Here is a 23633-nt window from a genome sequence, read left to right on the forward strand (position 1 = left end):
TGAACAGCCAGAATTCACTGGCCTTCCCTGGTCTTTCTGGCTGGTGTTTTTCCTCTGAGTTTCCAGCACCGAACAGTAGCTTAACAGCTTCACACTGAAATGGAAAACTTTCCCAGAGATCCCATCTTGCTTGCTTCCTGGAATCTGCTTTCCATCTCCCCTGGCCTGCTAAGCCCGTGACTCATTTATGCAGCAGCCAGCAGTGCCTTCTCCACTGGGATTTCTCACAGGAAACCTGAGAGCCGCTCAAGCACTTTCACGCTGCCTACTCCTGGCTCTGGCTTTTCTTATCTAAAACCCTGATTTGCTCTATCAGGAGAGGCAGTGGAGTTGTTACTTTTTCTCTAGATTTGGGCACCCTCATTAAAACAGGGCTTTGTATTCCAGAGGCCCAGGGTGGAGCTTTTACAGGACCTTCCAAAGTCCAGCAATCACAACTCATCTTTGTTGCTGTTTCTGAACAATGACAGTCTTTAGTTCGCCCTAGAAATTGAGAAAACTATGGGATCCGCACACACACACACACACTTTGGGAGAATCATAGACTATTTCTATCACAGCCGGGTGAGGGGTAGGGTGGGATTTTGACAGACCTGACAGATGGGGTTCCCATCTGAATGGAATGTGCACCATCTCTGCAAACGTTTGCAAGGCTGGGGGAGTGCTTGTGTTGAATTCCTGAGGGTTGTCAAGTGCCCCAGTAGAATTTTAAAAATGCTTTGTTGTTGCTGCTTTGTTCTTTTGTTGACTGGGTTTTGCTATGTAGCCCAGGCTGTCCTGGAACCACTATATTGCCCAGGATGGTCTCAAATTCTTGTTCATCTTTCTATTTCAGCCTCACAAGTGCTGGGATTTCAGGTGTGTGCTCCCTACTCAACTAAACATATATTTTACAAATATATTGGTGAAAGAAGGCAGAGTAATGAATGTGGGTAATGATTTTTATTTATTTATAAGACAGGGTTTCTCTGTGTAACAACAGCCCTGACTGTCCTGGAACTCACAGAGAACCGCCTGCCTCTGCCTGCCTTGTGCTAGGATTGAAGGTGCGTGCTACCACCACCCTGCTTAGAGTTCACTCTGTCTTCATCATTAGTAGCAATTACTATCAGCTTCTTCTAGTACTAAGGACCGAACCCAGGACTCTGGGTATACTAGTGCTCTCCTACTGAATTAGATCTCCAGCCCTATTTTTATTTTGAGACAAGTTTTTACTAAGTCTATCAAATAGGCCTTGACTACTTTTTTTTTTTTTTTTTTTTTTTTTTTTTTTTTTTTTTTTTTTTTTGAGAAGGTTTTTCTGTGTAGCCCTAGCTGTCCTGCAACTCACCTCACATTGTAGACCAGGGCAGTGTCAAACTCAGAGATCCACCTGCCTCCTCTGTCTCCCAAATGTTGAGATTAAAGGTGTATGACGTCAGGACCAGCAGGCCTTGAACTTTTAATCCTTCTGTTTTAGCCCCCAAGTAGCTGGGATTACCTGTGCATGTCACCACATTTGGCAATACTTTTTAAAATGTTCCAAACAGCGCTAGCGTTCCTCAGCCACCTGCCTCATTTACCCACATGAATCAAGCCAGGCCGGGGAGGCCAAAGCAAGAAAATTGCTGGGAACTTGAGGCCAGCCTGAGCTACATAGTGAGTGCTAGGCTAGCCATGGCTCTACAGCAAAACCTGTCTCAGACAAAAGTCCCCAAAGCAACGACAACAAAGTTGTGAGAATAATTTATGCCAATCCCTAACAAAATGGAGTAAAAACTCTCATGTACACATGTGCTTCATAAAACCATTTTAATGACTTTCTAAAAAAAACCCACAATCTTGCACAAAAGTAAACACACACACACACACATGTCTATAAGGACACTTGCCATGCAACTACCTCTTCAGTCTTGAATAGATGCCAACTAGTTGACGATATTCGTAGTCAGAGATAATTATTTCTTTTTTTTTTTTTTTTTCTTTTTTGGTTTTTTCGAGACAGGGTTTCTCTGCAGCTCTTTTAGAGCCTGTCCTGGAACTAGCTCTTGTAGACCAGGCTGGCCTCGAACTCACAGAGATCCGCCTGCCTCTGCCTCCCGAGTGCTGGGATTAAAGGCGTGCGCCACCACCACCCGGCTTGAGATAATTATTTCTTTTTTCTTTTTTTAATTATTAATTTTACCTATTTGTTTCTTTCTTTTTATGTGCTAATTCCAGTTTTCACTCCCTTCTCTTAAAGCTAATCATTTCAAAACTACTTATGATACTTTATCTCACCTTTAAAAATATTTGTCCTGGGCTGGAGAGATGGCTCAGTGGTTAAGAGCACTGGCTGCTCTTCTAGAGGTCCTGAGTTCAATTCCCAGCAACCACAGGATAGCTCACATCTATCTGCAATAAGATCTAGTGCCCTCTTCTGGCTTGCAGACAAACATGCAGTCACAACACTATATTCATAATAAATAAATAAATTGTTTTTTAAAAAATCTTTGTCCTTCCTTGTCTCTCTGGGTGTGGCTATAATTCATTATAGCATGCGTAGTCTGGATTGTAATCTCCAGTTTATTCTTTCGAGACCGGGTCTCTTGATATAGTCCTGGTTCACCTGGGGCTCCCTGTTTAGACCAGTCTAGTCTCAAACTCACAGAGAGAGATCCACCTGCCTCTGCCTCTCAAGTGTTTGAATTAGAGGCCTGCACCGCCACGCCCAGCCTTCCCCTACTTATTTTTAAGTATATTCATTTCCTTGGAGAACTACTTTCTGGATATTATTTCAAACTGACACACTTATTCTGCCTTGATCTTGAAACATTTTACCCAGGGCATAGTTTGTGAGACTCAATGGGAAAAATAAATGCAGAGTGCCTCACTCATTTGATTATGAATTTCAAGATAACAACAGCAGAGCATGCAACTAATCATGGACCCTTTGGAGCATGAAGCCCATGCAGTTACATAGTTACTAAATGATTCTGAAATGCTAATTGAGCTTTAATACACATTTGGACTAAGGACAGTCTGTATGTATGAAAACTAGTTATGCACCAATCCAGTTTGCAATGTGATTGCTGGTGAGCTCTCTCTCTCTCTCTCTCTCCCTCTCTCTCTCTCTCTCTCTCTCTCTCTCTGTGTGTGTGTGTGTGTGTGTGTGTGTGTATGTGTGTAAGAAATGCTATGGGGTCTGTGTCTGGGTGCTTCTGACTGATGTTCACTAACCCTAGAGAGGCCTCTATATTCCAATTAAGTTTGTCTCTGAGAAACAGAGCTACACAGCCTGCAGTCATTTAGCATAGAGCTTTTATTGTTGTTAATAAGTTTTCTGTATCTTCATGGAAGGTTTCTCTGCCTATGCAGTAAGCCAGTTCAAGCCAAATTGAAAAAGTAAAAGAACAGGTTTATTTAAGCAAAGCAACTCCCGGGTGAGTCCTCCAGCCCCAGAAATCATGTCCTGGAACTAAAAAGGGAACTTAAAGACCCTGTAGGTGAGGGGTGATGACGTGTCCTCCATAAGCTGGGCTTGTGCCCAAGTATGGTACGCTTTAGTCGGGGACTTGGGTCCCTGGCAACTTCAGGGGAGGAGCCTTTTCTTTGTTAGAGATTTTCCGAGAGGGTGGGGTTTGGAGAGAGAGGATGGGGCTTTATGGATCCAGCAGGAGTGAGCTGGAGCTTCCAGCTCAACAGTTGTCATTTTCTGAAATCTGATGGGGAGACCAGAGAAGACCGGGCAGGGTGAGGATAGAGGTGGAGGGGGTAAGGGTGAATGACGAACAAGAAATAAAGAAGGCTCATAGGAATTCCCCCTCCCATGGAATTTTGTTTTCCAACCCTTCTCTCTCTTCCTATCGGGTTTTGGCACCAGATGAATGAAAAGCAGAAATGAAAGAACTGCTCCTAAGGGGTTGAGGTTTTTAATTATAGATAAAAGGGAGAGCACGGGCAGGGACCAAGGCATCTGGAAGAGTCCAGACTGAACATGCCCAGAAGACTGAGGAGAGGGGTAGAGGGAGAGGGGAAAGGAAAAGAGAGGAACCTGAGGCCAAGAGGCCAGGAAGGAACCAGGCCAGGAGACCAAGAGGGCAAGAGACCAGCACAGCAAAAATGACTGGATTGTATACGGAAGCGGAGCTAGGGGAAGGCCAGTGAAGCGCCCAGACTGGAGAGGTTGAAGGGTAGGGGCCAGGGTATGCCAGCCAGGATGTCTCTCTCCATAACAGGCATTGACAATGCTGAGAGGCTGGCAGACAATGTCTGCTTTGATATGTTAATAGGCACCTCAATCAGTGTGTCCCAGGTTTGGGACTCTGTGTGTGTGTGTGTGTGTGTGTGTGTGTGTGTGTGTAAAACAGAACATGTGACAGGCTAGGAGGAAGTTCCAAAAGTGAAGTGCTGGTAAACATGCAGCCACAAGAGGGCGTGCATTTACTTTCAATAACAAAACACTCAGGAAAAATGTGATTATTACATACCTAGCATATCCAAAATTTATTGACTTCATTATGAAACTCTTACAGAGCTGAGGCTATAACACAATGGCAGATCATTGCCCAGCGTGTCTGAGGCCCTCAGCAGTACAAAGAAGGAGGAGGAGGAGAAAGAGGAAAAGAATCAGTAGTGGTGGCACATGCCTGTAATCACAGCACTTAGGAAGTGGAAGTAGGAGAATGAGGAGTTCAGGGTCATCCTTTGCAATATAGCAAGTTCAGTGTCAGTCTGGGTTACTCTGTCTCACAAGAACAACAACGACAAAAGCAATGTGACCCCAAAGGAGACAAACCCTTAACTATAGAGAAACGAATAGGTGATAAGCAAGTATAGCAGAGACGTAATGACAGAATGTGTATGTCTCTCTCTGTCTCTGTCTCTGTCTCTCTCTCTGTCTGTCTCTGTCTCTGTCTCTCTCTCTCTCTGTGTGTGTGTGTGTGTGTGTGTGTGTGTGCATAGGTGGGACTGTACAGGTGTGTGCAGATGCCTGAAGAGTCCAGAAAAGGAGTAGGACTCCTGGGAGTTGGAATTATCGGTGGCTGGGAACCTTTCAGTGTGAGTGCTGAGAATAATCTCGGGTCCTCTGAAAGAGCAGTATGTGCTCTTATGTGCTCTTAACCACTGAGATCTCTCCAGCCCTAATTCAGTTTATGAAAGGATCTGGACAGTAGGTATAAAAAGGTTTACTCTTAGCCAGTTGATGGCGGCGCACAACTTTAATCCCAGCACTTGGGAGGTAGAGACAGGCAGATCTCGGTGAGTTCCAGGCTAGCCTGGTCTACAGAGTGAGTTTCAGGACAGCCAAGGCTATGCAGAGAAACTCTGTCTCAGAAAAAAGAAAATTTGCTTTTTTATTTAAAAATTTTAATTGTGTATTTTTTAAATATTTATTTATGATGCATACAGTGTTCTGCCTGTATGTATCCTTGCAGGCCAGAAGAGGGCACCAGATCTCATTATAGATGGTTGTGAGCCACCATGTGGTTGCTGGGAATTGAGCTCAGGACTTCTGGAAGAGCAGCCAGTGCTCTTAACCTCTGAGCCATCTCTCCAGCCCGGTGTGTATTTTTTGTATGTTTTTTTGAGACAGTCTCACTATGTAGCCCTGGCTGGCTTGAACTGAAATTCTCCATGTAGACCAGGCTGGAGATCCACCTGCCTCAGCTTCCCAAGTACTGGAATTAAAAGCACGTGCTGCCACCACAGCTGGCTATCACATCCAGTTTTTCAGAGTCTGGGCTTGAACCAAGACTCAGTGCATGCCACACAATCATTCCACTAACTGAGCTGCATCTCAGGGTTCACCCCCAACCTCCTCGCAGTACATACAATCAGGCCCTGACTTGCCATCATTCTACCTCAACCTGGTGAGTGCTTGGATAACATGACATTACAGCCAGCTTCTAGGTTATTTGTTAATATATTATTATAAATATAATTTATTTACTATTATAATTTGTAATATATTATTATAAATATAAGTTACTTATTATTGTAATATATTATTATAAATATATTATTTTAAATATAAAAATTTAAATACATAGTCAAGCTGGGTATAATAACACACACTTTTAATCCCAACACCCAAGACTCTTGTTTCGAAAACAAAGCAAAACAAAACAAAACAAAAGAACTGAGCGTGGTGGTGCATGCTAATAATCCCAGTATTTAGGGTATGGAGGCAGGAGACTTCTTGTAAGTTGAAGGCTTACATATTGAATTCTACATTTAAGGTCTACATATTTGAGTTCCAGGCCACACAGAATGACATAGCAAGACACTGTCTTGATAAGTAGATGGATCTTTATTAACTGAGTGCGTTGGTTGCAGTCTTGGGTACTAAAGAGACTCAGACAAGAGACTGGGTTCTGTCCAGGATTTCTTTTTATCTTCTCTCTTCTCTTCTCTTCTCTTCTCTTCTCTTCTCTTCTCTTCTCTTCTCTTCTCTTCTCTTCTCTTCTCTTCTCCTCTCCTCTCCTCTCCTCTCCTCTCCTCTCCTCTCCTCTCTCTCCTCTCCTCTCTCTTCTCTTCTCTTCTCTTCTCTTCTCTTCTCTTCTCTTCTCTTCTCTTCTCTTCTCTTCTCTTCTCTTCTCCTCTCCTCTCCTCTCCTCTCCTCTCCTCTCCTCTTCTCTTCTCTCTCTCCTCTCCTTTCCTCTTCTCTTCTCTCCTCTTCTCTTTCTTCCTCTTCTCTTTTTCCCTCCCTCTTTTCCTCCCTCCCTTTATTTTTTCTTAATTTTTTGTTTTGTAATGCAGGGTCTCTTTTTATAGTTCCTGGTTATCCAGGAACTCCCTATGTAAAGCAGCCTGGCCTTGGAAATATCGAGGATCCTCCTGCCTCTGCTTCCTGAGTTCTGGGATCTAACGTGTGTGTCACTATACCTGCCTGGCCTCATTCCAGGATTTCAAGACTAGTAGGGGCAACATAGAAAGATTTCATCTCAAGCCATGTGTGGTGGCCTAGAATCCCAGGAAAATGTGTTGATCTGCATTGGTCAATAGACCACCAATGGCTGTATCAGGTTGTGAGCCAGTCTTGGAGAAGCCCAGATAAAGAGTCATGAGTGTTCTGAATAATTTTGGAAAATTGATCGGCTGCTGTGCCTGTCGGGGGTCCAGGTGATACCCCGTATCATGCACTAAGCACAGATAAAGCTCAATAGGAGCTCCTCTCTGTCATCCAAAGATACTGTTAAGGGCCTTGTGGGGAGTGAGTCTTTAACTTCAGAAGCAAGGTGGGGAGACCCAGGATAAGAGCCAGAGTGACAACAGACCCCAGTCTGCAGTGATCTGTGGAGATGAAGCCTAGAACTGGGCTTTCTGGGGGTCTTAACACTTGGACAGCCAACAAAACCACTACTTAAAAGTCAGTTCTGAAAGTGAAGAGGAAGGGGGCTGGAGAGATGGCTCAGAGGTTAAGAGCACTGACTGTTCCTCCAGAGGACCCGGGTTTGATTCCCAGTACCCACATGGCAGCTCACAAGTGTCTGTAGCTCCAGTTCCAGGGGACCTGACACCTTCACACCAATGCACATAAAATGAAGTTGAATAAAGTATTAAAACTATATAAAAATAAAAAACTTTAAAAATAGGAAGGGAGGAAGGAAGGATTTGCTGGAGGAGGTGTATCAAACTCCTTTAATCCTAGCTATTCAAGACTCAGAGCCTCTGAGTTTGAGGCCAGGTTGTTCTACAGAGTGAGTTTCAGGATAGCCAGGGCTACACAGAGAAACCATGTCTTGAAAAACAAAAACAAAAAACAACAGCAAGCCGGGCGGTGGTGGCGCACGCCTTTAATCCCAGCACTCGGGAGGCAGAGGCAGGCGGATCTCTGTGAGTTCGAGACCAGCCTGGTCTACAAGAGCTAGTTCCAGGACAGGCTCTAAAGCTGCAGAGAAACCCTGTCTCGAAAAACCAAAAAAAAAAAAAAAAAAAAAAAAAAAAAAAAAAAACCAGCAACAAAAAGCAAGGTCCCAGCCCACCACAGCTAGAGTGCATGTCTGTGAGGTGTTGGGCACATCGAATGCTCAGTTAGGAAGGAGGGTGTGCTGGTGATCAGCTCAATTTCTTGGTATTCGGTTGGAGCCTCTAGGCCGTGGAAAAGTGCTGTCCACATTCGGGGTGAAGGCTTTCCTGTTTAGTTAAATCTCTCTGGGAAGAGCCGTGAAGACTCACCCAAAGGCATGTCTCCTAGGTAGACTCACCCAAAGGCATGTCTCCTAGGTAGACTCACCCAAAGGCATGTCTCCTAGGTAGACTCTCCCAAAGGCATGTCTCCTAGGTGATTCTAGACCCAGTCAAGCTGACAGTAAAGATGACCCATCGCACTGCCGTGCTCCCGATTTCTGACTTGCCTCACCTATTTCGATGTACTAAGGCTGTTGGCATGAATTGCTACATTTCCTTCATCCTGACTCCTGTTCCCATTACCTGGAGTGAATATTTTATCACCTCAGGGCCATAGTCTGAGGACTCACAGATACCACTTTGATTAATGGTGGGATCCCTTCCACCATGTAGTCTGGTAAGTGGTCAATTCCTGCTTATCTTTTGGTTTGCCTTCTAACCCCTCTTGCTATTGCCTGTTTCATGCAAGCAGCTTATCCAGGGAAAGATTCTTCCTAGAAAAGGAATGAAAGAAGCGAAAGAGGGGGATAGGGAGGAGGCACAGTGGTGAGAAATGCTTGCGTTCAATCATGAGGACCTGAGTTTGGATCCCAGCAGTTACATTGCAAACTGGGTATCCTGAAAACACCTGCAATTCCAACTCCAAGGAATCCAATGTCTTCTTCTGACTTCGGCATGCACACCCCCACACAATGACAGGTACAAGAACACAAACAGATGCATACATATGTAAAGAGAAGTAAGAAGAAATAGAAGAGATGGGGAAATATGGGGATAGAAACTATCTCATTTGGAGGCTAATTTCATCTAGACATGGGTAGGTCCAAATCGTGGTGGGTGACAGAATCCACCATCATGCAGACAGAGCTTGAGTGTGGAGTTTATTGAGATAAAGGGAATGAGAAGGAAAGACACACACACACACACACACACACAGAGAGAGAGAGAGAGAGAGAAAGAGACAGAGACAGAGAGAAAGACACAGAGAGATACACAGAGACAGAGAGAGAGAGACAGAGAGAGGCAGGCAAAGGCCTGCTTGCCTCTTCAGAAGAACAGCTGGGAGAACATCAGGAGTGGGCAGAGCTTGTCTCTTAAAGGGACCTTTGCATCTGCACACAGTCAGGGAACTATTTGCCATGTGTGGAGGGGTGAGGTATGATACACTGTGCCAGGTTCCCCAGGGGCAGGCCCAAGGTGTGCCTGGATACTAACAACTAGAATCACACCCCACAGTAGGTTCCACCGTGAAGTCAGAAAGCTAGTTGGCCTTTATGGCCCTCTTCCTGGGAAAGGTGGGACTACTGGCCAAGTATGAAGGAGCTCATTAAACGAAATAAAATTCTACAAAGAATGGGGCAACTAAGAGATGTTCGTTTTTATCAGTGTATGCAGTGATGCTGTGAGCCTGTACTGACTGTGGAGGTGGGAGGGGGAGGAGGTCCCCAGGCTTCCCCATGCACCCACACACAGACCCAAACACACACTTGGTTTATTGTCTCTGAACACTAGCTGCTTACACCCTGTGTAGGGGCTGGGTCCTGTGGGATAAAATAAATAGGTACATTTTTTTTTGTTTTTACTTTTACATTTTCTGCCTTGACTTTCCTGGATATAAACCATAAGACTAAATAAACCTTTTCCTCCCAAAGTTGCTTTTCGTTATGGTGTTTTATCACGGCAGTAGAAGCCTAACTAAGACAGGTACTTATATGAGGTAGGAGCCCCACGTCCTCATACTTTAAGACACCACATCTTTCCTTAGGCCTTTATCCCAAAACCCCAGGGAAAGGAATCATGTTCATCCCACTTGAACATACCAAGAGCTTTTGCTAACACCTTGGGGAGAGGGACTCTTGCCTCTATACCGCCTACCTCACTCTTTGCATGCTTTTTAAAAAAATATTTATTTAAGCCGGGCGGTGGTGGCGCACGCCTTTAATCCCAGCACTCGGGAGGCAGAGGCAGGCGGATCTCTGAGTTCGAGGCCAGCCTGGTCTACAAGAGCTAGTTCCAGGACAGACTCTAGAAACTACAGGGAAACCCTGTCTCGAAAAACCAAAAAAAAAAAAATTATTTATTTATTATGTATACAATATTCTGTCTGTGTGTATGCCTGCAGGCCAGAAGAGGGCACCAGACCCCATTACAGATGGTTGTGAGCCACCACCATGTGGTTGCTGGGAATTGAACTCAGGACCTTTGGAAGAGCAGGCAATGCTCTTAACCTCTGAGCCATCTCTCCAGCCCTTTGCATGCTTTCTTTAAGGGTCTGCCTCTCTTATTTATTTTGGTTTTTCGAGACAGGGTTTACTCCCTAGCTGTACCTGGAACTAGCTCAGGCTGGCCTCGAACTCAGAGATCTGCCTGCCTCTGCCTCCCAAGTGCTGGGATTAAAGGCGTGCACCACCACCACCCCGTTTAGGATCTGCCTCCTTTCTAATCCTCAAGGATTTACACTTTAACAATCAGTGGAAAGCTGGGAGACACTGACCCTGTTGTTCCCCGAAAGAACCCTAGTGACAGACGCCAAATGAAGTCTAAGGCGAGAGTCTGAACAGCAGTTGCTGGCACTGCTCCTGCCAGCAAGCTGGTGTTTGTCATCTGATACCTTGACGGGACCCAAGCACAGGTAAGAGTCTGCCAAACCCAGGATGTGATTGAGCTGGTGTGGAAGCTTGTATGGCCCAGGATCAACCTCCCATTCTTTTCTCCAGTAGCTCTGGGACACTGCAAAACAGAAAACTGACCACTAAAGATCCTTCATTTTGGTGAGCACACAGCCAACCCTGCTGTTCTTGCTATGATCTCGTGTATCCCCACTCCCTGGTCCCAACTCTGTTACCTATATTTGACTCAGGCTTAAACTGGCCTCCATGCGGGCATGATTCTGACAATTTCTGACACACAACTAAGTATACAGCTCCTGGAGAAACCATGGCCTGTCCGTTCTCTACAGGTCAGGGTGTAAAGTCTCTGCTGTAGTCAGGTGATCGGGAGGAGGACATGGCAAGCAGAGAAACCTTTACAGTAGATCTCAGGCACTGAGGCCCTCGGGCTTTAGGCAGGAGTGTAAGAATTACTGGGAGGAAGGGGGTGGGCTGTTAAACAGGAAGCAGAAGCCTAGGAAATCATGTTTGGGGAGGATCAGGTAAGATCCTAAAACCAGCACTGATTTATTTTCAGAAATGTCATGTGCAGTTACAGGTGCTTCTGAGGGACAAAGGCCTCTCCCTGCTCATCAACAAGGTGACACTGTTGAGAGCTTTATCCCTTGGATGCAAGACCGCAACCAAAGCGTAGCTGTCTACTAGATCAGCTCGTGATCAGCGTTCCTTCCTCACACTGGCACACTGGTCTAAGCTAGATCTCGCCTTAGTGATGCTGTTTGTGATGGCTATTCTTGGTTGTCAACTTGACTGCATCTGGAATTAACTAAAACCCCCAAAATAGAAGACACACCTGTGAGGGATTTCTGCTTAGTTTGAAGTGAGAAGATTTACTTCTAATTGGATCTCTGAGGTAGGAAGACACACCTTTAATCCAGATCTAATCTGGGCCATGCCTTCTGCTGGAAGCCTATATAAGGACGTGGAGGAAGGAAGCCTTGCTCTTTGCCTGCTTACTTTCACACTGCTAGCAGATCCACTCACTGGCCTTAGAGCCCACTTCTTCAGGATTCCAGTGTATACTGAACATCAGCTGAGATATCCAGCCTTGTGGACTGAACGACTGTTAGATTTTTGCTTTGCATCCATAGCTAACCACTGTTTGATTAACTGGACTACATAACCCTAACCCTAACCCTAAACCCTAACCCTAATAAATCATATATATATATATATATATATATATATACACACATATGTACACATATTTATATACACACACACATATATATATATATAAAGAGAGAGAGATTCATTCTATAAATTCTGTTACTCTAGAGAACCCTGACTAAAATGCTGCTCTTCCTTCAACCCCAAGGGCCTCAGGCAAGGGAGGGGATTTGAGCAGGCCCAGGCAGTGTGGAAGGAATCTGGTCCAGCTCCCCTGACACCTGCTTCCTTGCTGAGTCATGTAAACTTTTCTGCAGAATAAGACTATCATCAGTTTGGCAGCCAGGCTCAGAGAATGCTGTTGTCAAGGTTTAGTTCCTTCTTGTCGACAGTCATTCCCCTGATCTAGGCCTTCAAGAACTGGTGAGAAGCCAGGCGATGGTGGCGCACACCTTTAATCCTAGCACTGGGGAGGCAGAGGCAGATGAATCTCTGTGAGTTTGAGACCATCCTGGTCTACAGAGTTAGTGTCAGGACAGGCTCCAAAGCTACACAGAGAAACCGTGTCTCGAAAAATAAAAACAAAACAAAACAAACAAACAAAAAACTGGCTGAATCCACCATCTCCAAAGAATGAAATTCTTTAATTAAAATACTTGAGAGGTAGAGGCAGGCAGATTGCTGTGAATTCAAGGCTAACTTGGTCTACAAAGTGAGTTCTAGGACAACCAGAGCTACACAGAAAAAGCCTGTTTCAAAAAAAAAGAAAAGAAAAGAAAAAAGAAGAATGGAGTTGGGCATGAGATGCGGTCTTCATCCTTTGCAAAAATGCAGGCTATATATATGACAAAATTTGTGGGTACGGACGACAGACGAAGCAGTGATGAGTCTGGGAATACTGCGATGGGGGAGCTTAACTGTATTTGGGACCTCCCTGATGGGCCACAGCCCCTTTGAGCGCATTTCTTTTCTAGATTGCCCCAGAAGCATGCTAGGCTGTGACCTATGGGAGGAAGGCATTTGTGGGCTAGCATCCGCTCTGCTGTGAGGGTGTTTTCTGATTCCTAACATTATAGCAGTGCCTGACTCTGAGGACAGGTCTGCTCTGCTGGATTCTAGGGGAGCCTGGCAAAGATGTCAGAGCAAATGCCCTTGAATTCTACTTTAAAAAGGGCTATTAATAGCAAGGGTGGCATGTGTTGTCCTTGGGTGACATTAAAGGAGTTTGGGGAGTTGAGTCCTGGGATCCAGGCTGCAGATGGAGGCAACATGTAGAAGACAAGGGGAGCTAATGATATGGGGGTGTAGAAGGTTATAGAAAAAAGGAGGAAAAGACTTCCTCCATACCAAAAAGGGCCATAAAATAGGCTTAAGGCTTCAAGATTTTTGTTGCCCATGGAGTTCCAGAAAGCAGCCAACCTGTTATCCGCCTCGGAGCACAGAGGTCGCACAAACACAATCTGAATTATCTCCCACTCCAAAGTTTTCAGAAACAGGTTACACAAAAAGCAGTCCATGGGCCTGGCCTCACCAGGCCCTTTGCCTCCCTACTCAACAGCTGCAAAAGCTGATTCTCAGGCCTTGCATAATAGGCTCTTTAAACCAATGGAACTCACTGGTTCTATTTTCCTAACAGGGTCTTTCTTCCTTCCTTCCTTCCTTCCTTCCTTCCTTCCTTCCTTCCTTCCTTCCTTCCTTCCTTCCTTTCTTTCTTTCTTTCTTTCTTTCTTTCTTTCTTTCTTTCTTTCTTTCTTTCTTTCTTTCTTTCTTTTTTCTGGCTGACCTGGAACTTGATATGTAGAGACTAGGCTGGCATTGAACTCACAGAGATTCACCTGCCTCTAACTCCCCAGTGTTAGGATTAAAGGCCTGTACCACTATATCCAGCCCTTTTTGCTTTTTTGAGACAGGATTTCACTAAATTGACCTTGAATTTGCAACACACCTGCCCAGGCTTTGTGAGTTCCAGGGCTCAAACTCAGAAGGTCACCTAATGCAGTTAGTGCTTTTACCCACTGAGCCATCTTGCTGGTCCCAGGTTTCTCTTTCCAACAGAGGGATAGCAACAGTCTTTGGTCATTCTAGAAGGTGTTCTCTTAAAATTCAGGGAGGAAAAACAGCCTCAGCATTCTCCTAATAGGAAAAGTAAGAATATCTCTGGCCCAGAACTTGGGAGGCAGAGACAGGTAGTTCTCTGTGAGTTTGAGGCCAGCCTGGTCTACAGAGTGAGTACCTGGACAGGCTCCAAAACTACAGAGAAACTCTGTCTCGACACCCCCCGCCAAAGTATCTTTGGGGGAAAAAGTACTTCATCACAGATTCTAAGAGGCTACTTTATATTTAGGTACGGTATTTTATAAACCTCTAATTAAAAAAAGAAAAAGAAAAAAATGTTCTGTAGCCCCCAGGTCTGAAATCCTGCACACTGAACATGCCAAATATTCCTGAGAACATCAGGCTGGTTCCCGACCAGTAAAATCCACAGCTAGGCATTTCTCTGTCATGCTTGCCCTGGAGAGGCTGGTGCTGGGGACTGTGAGTCCAGGGAATCTGGTCATGTAGTGAGACACTGTCTAAAATGCCGCGCATTGCGCTCCCGTGTCTGCGTTCGGTGCACTTTTACCCAGTTCGCGAGATTCGGGCAAGGGGCTGGAGGTTAAAAAACACAGACAGAGAGACAGAGACACGGGTCATCCTTGAATTCTCCAAGAATGCCGCCTTTATTGTGTTCAGGGGCAGATTATATAGATATAGCCACGTCCCAGCCAAACCCACCAGAAGCCACTCTCCTGCCATCAGGAACTCCTGAAGGTCTCCTGCTCAGAGCAGCTGTAGGCACTCAGATCAGGGGATTACAAGAAATTCACGATCTGGGGTCTCACTGCTCCCAACATACTCCGGAAGCCAAAAGAGCTCTAAAAATGCTTATGCAGAGTATAGAACAGGTGCATTTACAAAGGGTAGATTATGATAAGCCTATACAATTATTAGTGTTAACATCTCATTTTGCACCAACTGGAGTTTTTTGGCAATCTAGACCTATCATGTGGGTACATATGCCTATTTCTCCTCGTGTTGTTACGCCATATTATGAGTTAGTTCTGCAATTACTTTGGAAAGCTAGGAAAATGAGTATACAAACCTTTGGCAAATTTCCAGACAAAATTGTACTTCCCTATGATAAAGATTCAATTGTTACATTTACAGCAATATAATGATGATTGGACTCTATATTTATTATCAACTGATGCAATAATTGATAGCCATTATCCCCAACATTCACTGTTAAGTTTCTTTAAAAATCATCCTGTTGCCGGGTGGTGGTGGCGCATGCCTTTAATCCCAGCACTCGGGAGGCAGAGGCAGGTGGATCTCTGAGTTCGAGGCCAGCCTGGTCTACAAGAGCTAGTTCCAGGACAGGCTCTAGAAACTACAGGGAAACCCTGTCTCAAAAAAACAAAAAAAAATCATCCTGTTATTTTTCCAGGAATAGTAAAACCTAGGCCTCTAGTGGGAGCTGGAACAGTTTTTACAGACGGTTCTCCAAAAGGAAATGCTGTGGTCGTTTCTCAGGGTCTAGTATCCCAAACACCTGTTGGCAATGTCTCTGCTCAAGCAGCTGTAGGCACTCAGATCAGGGGATTACAAGAAATTCAGGATCTGGGGTCTCACTGCTCCCAACACTAAAAGACAAAACCAAGCTTGGGTGTGGTGGCACTCAAGAGAGAGAGGTAAGTGAATCTTTGTAAGTTCAAGACTAGCCCAGTTAACATAGTGAGTTTCAGGCCATACATTGTGAAATCCTGCCTTTAAAAAAATCATCTGGGCAGTTGTGGTACATGCCTTTAATCCCAGCACTTGGGAGGCAGAGGCAGGCGGATCTCAGTGAGTTCAAGGCCAGCTTGGTCTACCAAGCAGTTCCAGGACAGCCAGGACTGTTATCCGGAGAAACCCTGTCTCAGAAAACCAGAAAGAAATAAAAGAAAAAAAATCAGCCCCAGAGTGTTTATGTTCAATTCCAGCAGCCCCATGATGGCTCACAACCATCTATAATGAGATCTGGTGCCCTCTTCTGGCCTGAAGGAATACATGCAGGCAGAACACTGTACACATAATAAGTAAATAAAAAAATCTATTTTCAATAAAAATGGGGGGAGGTGTCTTCTGGCCCCCTTATGTGCACTACGGAAAACATATACACTGCTTTCCAACCAAAACAAAAAAGTAAATAAATGTAATAAAATATTATTTTAGGCCGGGCGGTGGTGGCGCACGCCTTTAATCCCAGCACTCGGGAGGCAGAGGCAGGCGGATCTCTGTGAGTTCGAGGCCAGCCTGGTCTACAAGAGCTAGGTCCAGGACAGGCTCTAAAAAAGCTGCATAGAAACCCTGTCTTGAAAAACCAAAAAAAAAAAAAAAAAGAAAATATTACTTTAGATATTTTTATTTTCTGTGTATGAGCATTTTGTCTAAATGTATGTCTGTGTAACATTTGTATTAGATTCTTCGGAACTGGAGTTACAGATGGTTATAGGTACTGGAGATGGGACCTAGGTTCTCTGCAGGACAAGTGCTCTTAACTACTGAGCCGTCTCTCCAGCTCTAATAAAAACATTTTAAAAAGCAAGACCAAAACCTGAGTATGGTGGCACAGACCTAGAATGCCTGCACCAGGGAGGCTGTGGCAGGAGGATGAGGTCAGCCAGGACTACATAATGAGTTCTAGGCCAGCCTAAACTACAGTTGAATCTAAATTCAACAAGAACCTCAGAGATCCAGCAGCAGAAGTGCTTTTCACCACTATAATACCTGAAGCAGGACACTTATAGGGGAAAAAAGTTTAGCTGGGCATAATGGTGTAGCTCTTATCTCAGTACTTGGGAAGTAGAGGCAGGAGGATCAGGAGTTCAAGATAGTCGTGGTTACATGAGACCTGGCAGTTGATGGCTACTGGGAGAGAAGAATTATTTTTCTTCAGGGTGTCACATGCACTCAGGCAGCACTAATTGAAATCTGGGTTATTTTAAGCAATTTTTTGAGGGGGACTTGTTAGGGACGATCCAGTGGGGTTCCCCGGAGAATAAGAGGATGGATACGATCAAAACATGCTGCATATATGTATGATGTTCTAAAAGAATAAATTAAAACTCTATTAAAAACCAAAAGGTTTATTTTGCTCACAGTTTTAAAGACTGAAGAGGCTATGTGGCGAATCGCAGACCTGGTGAGAGCCCAGTGACAGATGGCAGCAGTGCAGGCTGGGCCACAGGATCAACTCTGCAGTAGGCAATAGAGAGCTGGGCAGAGCCAGGCTTACCCCTTCTATAAGAACCCTACGACAAGAATTTACAGGGTCTCAGAAGATAGGCCTCTCAGCACTGCCCTCTGGGGGCTCAGATTTAATCACAAGAATCTGGGTTGGGGAAGTACACAAATTATACTCAAAGCAGGACACATTAGAAAGGCAGAAGATTCTGACTGTAAGAAACATTGAATCAAAAATTGAATTGAGGCTGGGCATGGTGGCATACAACTTTTATCACAGCTTCTGGGAGGTAGAGAGGCAGGCAGATCTCTGTGAATTCAAGGCTAACCAGAGGTATACATTGAGACCCTGTCTCAAAAAATAAAATAAAGCTGGATGGTGGTGGCTCACGCCTTTAATCCCACCAGCACTTGGGATGCTAAAACAGGTGGATCTCTGTGAGTTCGAGGCCAGACTGGTCTACAGAGTGAGTTCCAAAACAGGCTCCATAACTTCTGAGAAACCCTGTCTCAAAAATCCAAAATAAAATAAAATAGAGCCAGATGTGATGGTGCATGCCTTTAATTCTAGTGGTCAGGAGGCAGAAGCAGAGGCAGGAGGTCTGAAGTCAACCTGGTCTACAGAGTGAGTTCCAGGTCAACCAGGGCTACATAAAGACCCTGTCACCAAATAAATATAAATAAATTGAGTTAAACCAAAGATTGCTTATTTGAAAAATCAATATACATAAGGGCTGGGGAGATAACTCAGTGGTTAACTTGCTGTTCAAGTATGAGGACCAGAGTTTAGATGTAGAACCCACACATGTAAATGCTGGGTTCCCATGACAGCCCACCTGTAACTTCAGTGCTTGGAAGGCAGAGACCTGGGATCCACTGAGCAAACCGGCTAGCTAAACTAGCATTTGGGTGAGCTGTGGGTTCAGTCGAGACTCTGCCTCAGTGAATGAGGTGGGGAGTGATCAAGGAAGAGTTTAGCCTTGGGCCTCCGTGGGCATGTGCACACCTGCACACACACACAAACAGGAGATCTCTCTCTCTCTCTCATAGATGATAGATAGATAGACAGACAGACAGATATATATATATATATATATATATGTATATATATACATAGAGAGCTACGACAGGAAACTCAGGCTCTTCAGGGCAGCACTGTTGGGCAAAGGGCATTGGAGTGGGAGGCGGACTGAACAGATGTTAATTTCCTCCTCTGGACTCCTCCTGTGCTGCTGTGGCAGGTCGTCTGGGCCCATGCACACTCACAGAAGTTGTACAATGGGGTGGTGGCTACAGATGTTTGCTGATGACTCACTAGCGGAACCTTGGAGGACTGCAGGCTTCCCAGGCCCAGGTGAAAAAAGTCAACTATTTATTGGGCTGGGCCATTGGGAAGGAACCAGGTTTGAGGAAGAGAATGTGTTAAGCAGTGTTAACCAGACTGAGGGGTAAACAGTGTGTCAGTTATGAATTCAAGGAACTTATACTACCCCACACTCCTCAACTTCTACTCAAGTTTCATGACCAAGGGAAAGGTCTCCTCCCCTAGGAAGCCTTCCCTTTCTGGGTTCCCAAACTGGCCCAACAGGCCCTTGGACATTCTTGAGTCAAAGTACTTAGTGTACTGAAGTTTGTTTGTTTTGAGACAGGATCTCTCTAGGTAGTTACTACTGTCTGAGAACTCTTTATGTAGACCAGGCTATCCTGGAACCCACAGAGATCTGCCTGCCTCTGCCTTCCGAGTGCTGGGATTAAAGACATGTGCTATCACCGACCGGCAACACTTAGCTTTTAAAAACCCAGCATTTTATAATGTAGTCCAGGCTGGCCTCTAAGTCATGACCCCTCTCCCACTTGTGGGATTAGAGGCATGTGCCACTGCATGTGACTTCCGTCACTATTTATTTATTTATTTATTTACTTACTTACTTATTTATTTATTTATTTTGGTTTTTCGAGACAGAGTTTCTCTGTGGCTTTGGAGCCTGTCCTGTAACTAGCTCTTGTAGACCAGGCTGGCCTCGAACTCACAGAGATCCGTCTGCCTCTGCCTCCCGAGTGCTGGGATTAAAGGCGTGCGCCACCACCGCCCGGCCTGTCACTATTTTTTTAAAGTTGACATCTGGAGTGAAACATTTCTATGCTCTATTTATCGTGATCTCTCGGTTTCCATTCTATACACTGCCACTTTTTCTAAATATAGGCATAAACGATTTTTTGTATTATCTTTCTAGTCTTCTTAATTTTTTTTTATCTTTAGACAGGGTCTCAACAAGGTAATGCATTCATGTACATAAAATAAAAATATAAACATCTTTAAAAATAAGAATAAAGTACATAAACAATTAGATAAATTTATGGAGAAGCTGATCAAGACACATAAATTAGGAAATAAAAAGTATCTATTTAGCTGGGCAGTGGTGACACATGCCGTTAATCCTGTATTCTGGAGTCAGAGGCAGGCTGATCTCTGTAAATTCAAGGTCAGCCTGGTCTACAGAGTGAATTCCAGGACAGCCCAGGCTACACAGAGAAACCCTGTCTTGAAAAACCAGAAAAGGTATCCATCTAAATTTTCCATATTTCATTTTTTCCAAATTATTTATGTTCAATATACAATTTTTTCTTTTTTTTAAACCTATTTATTATGTATACAGTATTCTCAGTATTCTGTCTGCATGTATGCCTGAAGGCCAGAAGAGGGCACCAGATCTCATTACAGATGTTTGTGAGCCACCATGTGGTTGCTGGGAACTGAACTCAGGACCTTTGGAAGGACAGGGAGTGTTCTTAACCACTGAGCCATCTCTCCAGCCCCTTAATATACAATTTTCATTTGTCATTTAGGAAGTTCTTTATTGTAAAGATAATCCTTTTGTCTGATGGCAAACAGCAGCTATGATAATTACTCTGAATCTCCACACTGGATGAATTCTATTTCTTGAGAAAATTTCGTCTGTATTTCCGGGGTCATGTTCTATTATTTCTGCAGTGTCCGTTGGACCCTGATGCATCAGCAGACCTGACATTTACTTCCTTTAGAGTGCTGAGCAGTCAGAGAACAGTGAGATAGTCATCCTGCTGCTTCCAAAGCTTCTGAGGCTCCAAGGTTAGGACTGTCTCTTCCACCAGAGAACCTTATTAATGTAGCATGTGGCTTCGTTACCTGAATGCCCCTGCTTGGTGGACACTGTACTGCTGCCTATCACTTATGCCACTGTATTTTGATGATTTGGTTTCTAAACTGTCTCTTCTCCTGGACCTAACCAGGAGCATAGGTTGCCCCATAGGCACCATGGCCCTTGTCTGTCATTGCCCAATGGGCTGACACACTTACGCACAGACTGCCCTGTCAAGACAGCTGACCTTCAGAGTGGGAGGAAGCCCTACTGGAGACGTGACAAGCTGTCCTGAGGACAGGTGCTACATAGGTGTGGCCAAGTGTCCAGAGCCTGCCTCAGCAGCCAGCCTCCTGTGTGTTGTGATCCTAAGTGTGCTTCAGCTCACTGGGGCACCTTCTAATTCATAAGCTGCCCTGCTTAATCTTCTCAGTCAGAATCTCCAATAAATGAGGCTTAAGAAAAGATCTAGGAGCCAGGCAGTGGTGGCACACCCCTTTAATCCCAGCTCTCGGGAGGCAGGGTGAGTTCGAAGCCAGCCTAATCTACAAGAGCTAGTTCCAGGACAGCTAGGAGTGTTACACAGAGAAACCCTGTCTTGAGAAAATGAAACAAAAAAATAAATAAAGTAAAATAAATAAATAAGACCTGGGAAAGGACCTCATGTGTGCTTCATGTACTGCCGCTCTTGAGCTCTGAATGACGCAGCTAGGACACACCCTGATTTCTTTCCTTTGTTACTCTAGAGAAGATAAAGTCCTGAAGTGGGGCACCAAACTTCCAGATTAGCTTCCAAACTGGTCTCAATGCCAGGCCTACTCAGGGACTATCTACACTATTCTCAGCAGAGAACAATGGGCTGCTCCTTGCAGCAAGGGTGAGTTCAGGGACTACTCCCATAAAGCCCCAATCGGGCATTCCCTAGCTCCTCATGCCCCACCCTGGGAAGGAGAACATAGACTCTGAGCTCTGAGGACTGTCCTGAGTCACCTGCAGAAGAACACAATGCCAGTGTGACCACAGATACCAGTGTCCGTCTGCTTGCTATAGGCCCATTCTCTGCAGAACACCTCCTTCCCTTGAAGCTGGCACCCAAACACTAATTGATGGGTGCTCTAGATGAAGGCTGCCAGAGGGCAGTTTGCTGGTTTACCCCTGGGGGTTGGATTTCCTCAGACAACTACCTGATCACAAGAGTCCAGATGAGCCGGGCTATATATCCTGACAGATATATTCTTTCATCTTTTCTCATTGCCTTGGGCACTGGAGTCTCCAAGGTGATTCAACCTGTATTCCTTTCCAAATGGGCATGTGAATGATTTTTTTTTTTAAAAAGTCTACCACGGGGCTAGGGAGTTGTCTCAGAGGTGAAGAACATTTCATGCTTTTGCAGAGGACCCAGACTCAGTTTCTATCACCTACATGATGGTTCACAACTATCTGTAACTCCAGGTCCAGGGGATCCAAAAACCCTCTTCTGACCTCCTTGGGCACCAGACATGCATGTGGTGGACATATAAACATGCAGGCAAAAACAATAGCAACAACAAAACAACATTAAAACCCCACCAAGCATGGTGGCGAATGCCTTTAATCCCAGTATTTAAGAGGTAGAGGCAGGTGGATTTCTGTGAGTTGGAGGTCTGCTTGGTTTTACATAGAAAGACCCTGTCTCAAAAACAAAACGGAGGGTCCCGTGGGTCCTGCTACATCCACCAGTGGGCAGCCCTCGCCATGTCCTCTGGCTGATGAGACCAGGCGTGGGCAGAGACCCGGCCATTCAGGGCGGAAGGGAGCTGCCATTAACACTAATGAAACAGACGGGCTGAAAGCTTTTTACTCAAAGCTGTGTGCCCACCCTGGGAACAGTGCGTTCTGTTCCCTTGGTTTACAGGAGCCCTAGGTGGAAGGAGCTTGGGGACAGGAACAAGGGTGGGATCTTAAAGGAGGGAAAGAGGAGGTAGAGCCAGAGGCTGTGATTTTAGCTGGGAGAGCTTTTTTGACCTGTCTTCCAAAGAAACCTTGGGTCTAGTTTTTTACTCCACTCTTACCTGGTGACACTCACTGGCCCTTTGGTGTCCTTGACCAAAGTTCCTGGAACAAAGGAAACAACATGCCATAAAGAGGCTAAGCGAACATCTGTGGGGCCAGAAATTAAATTAAGATCACAGGGCCGCCTGCCTCATTATTGCTAATGGCTCTAGCCTGACCCATCCCTAGGTTCTGCTCTTAGGGAAATTTTGGGGTCTGGACACCCTATTTTGTTCCCAAAATTTAATTGGTTCCTGGAGGCTTATGTCAAATTGGATAGGTACTTCTCTCAATGGTTCAGGCTCTAGGGAGAAAGACAAACTTGTGTCCCCATTTTCCAGGGAGGGCCCCTCATGCCCTGGCTGCAGAAATCAGTCACGTGCAGGCCCTTTATTAGACTCTGCCATAAAAGCTCAGGACACAAGTGGCCAGGAACTCTCTGGACAAGGATCAGCAAGCAAAGGTAAGTGCAAAGGCTAGGCAGGAATTCTGACTTTCTGGGAGGATCTCTCTCAGCATTTGTAGGGTATTCTAAAGATGAGGAGAAACTAAATGGGGTTTTTTTCCTGCCGAGCCAGGCCATGCTGACTGTGATGCTGCTGAGCTGTGCCATGCTGCTGGCACTGCCTCCCACGCTGGGGGTCCAGATGGGCTTGGCACCCCTGGAAGGCATGAGAAGGCCTGGCCAAGCCCTGTTTCCAGAGTTCCCAGGTGAGTATGGTCAGGTTGGGGATGGGTGGGACTAGGACAATTGCTGGTCACAAATCTGCCTGTATGGGCTAAACCCTTGTTTCCAAAACCCAATCTCAACCCTGGGAGCTGGGTACTTGGTGCATGGTGGGCGTGCCTCTCACATCCTCTGCTCCAGGTCTAAGTCTGAATGACCCAAAGAGGACAACTGCAGACCGAACAGAAGAGGCTCTGCTGCGGAAGGCAGAAGCTTTGGCGGAGGTAACGCCTCAGGGAAAGGGATAAAGTAGCAGGTAGGGATCATCAGATAGCACCCTCTCTCCCCACTTCTGGACCATCCAAACTGGGCAGACCATCCCTGCCCCACACTCCACTGCCATCCACCTGGGATCGGGGTGGGAGATGTTTCCTGCATCTGCGGTAAGACGTTCTTGTTCCCCTATGATTGCAGGTGCTAGATCCACAGAATCGCGAGTCTCGTTCTCCGCGTCGCTGTGTAAGGCTGCACGAGTCCTGCCTGGGACAGCAAGTTCCTTGCTGCGACCCGTGCGCCACGTGCTACTGCCGCTTCTTCAACGCCTTTTGCTACTGTCGCAAACTGGGTACTGCCACGAATCTCTGCAGTCGCACCTAGCCAACGGATGTTGGGCAAAGGCAG

The 23633-nt window shown here is 45.4% G+C and overlaps 1 protein-coding gene across 2 annotated transcripts in view; it reads left to right on the forward strand.

Annotated features, from left to right (window-relative positions):
* The window catches only part of LOC119801788 (agouti related neuropeptide), a 66126-nt gene extending 42495 nt beyond the window's left edge, over window positions 1-23631 (forward strand). The window contains exons 2-5 of one of the 2 annotated variants that reach the window (XM_042054218.1): window positions 22627-22748; window positions 22864-22996; window positions 23154-23236; window positions 23427-23631. In XM_042054218.1, the coding sequence (XP_041910152.1) occupies window positions 22867-22996; window positions 23154-23236; window positions 23427-23609 (396 nt within the window). In that variant the 5' untranslated portion in view covers window positions 22627-22748; window positions 22864-22866 and the 3' untranslated portion in view covers window positions 23610-23631. The remainder of the gene's footprint in view (window positions 1-22626; window positions 22749-22863; window positions 22997-23153; window positions 23237-23426) is intronic. The other variant, XM_038312422.1, reaches the window with a different exon arrangement.
* The last annotated feature ends 2 nt before the right edge of the window (window positions 23632-23633 follow it).

This window comes from Arvicola amphibius, chromosome 15 (assembly GCF_903992535.2).
Source record: "Arvicola amphibius chromosome 15, mArvAmp1.2, whole genome shotgun sequence".
In the NCBI taxonomy this organism is placed as follows: Eukaryota; Metazoa; Chordata; class Mammalia; order Rodentia; family Cricetidae; genus Arvicola; species Arvicola amphibius.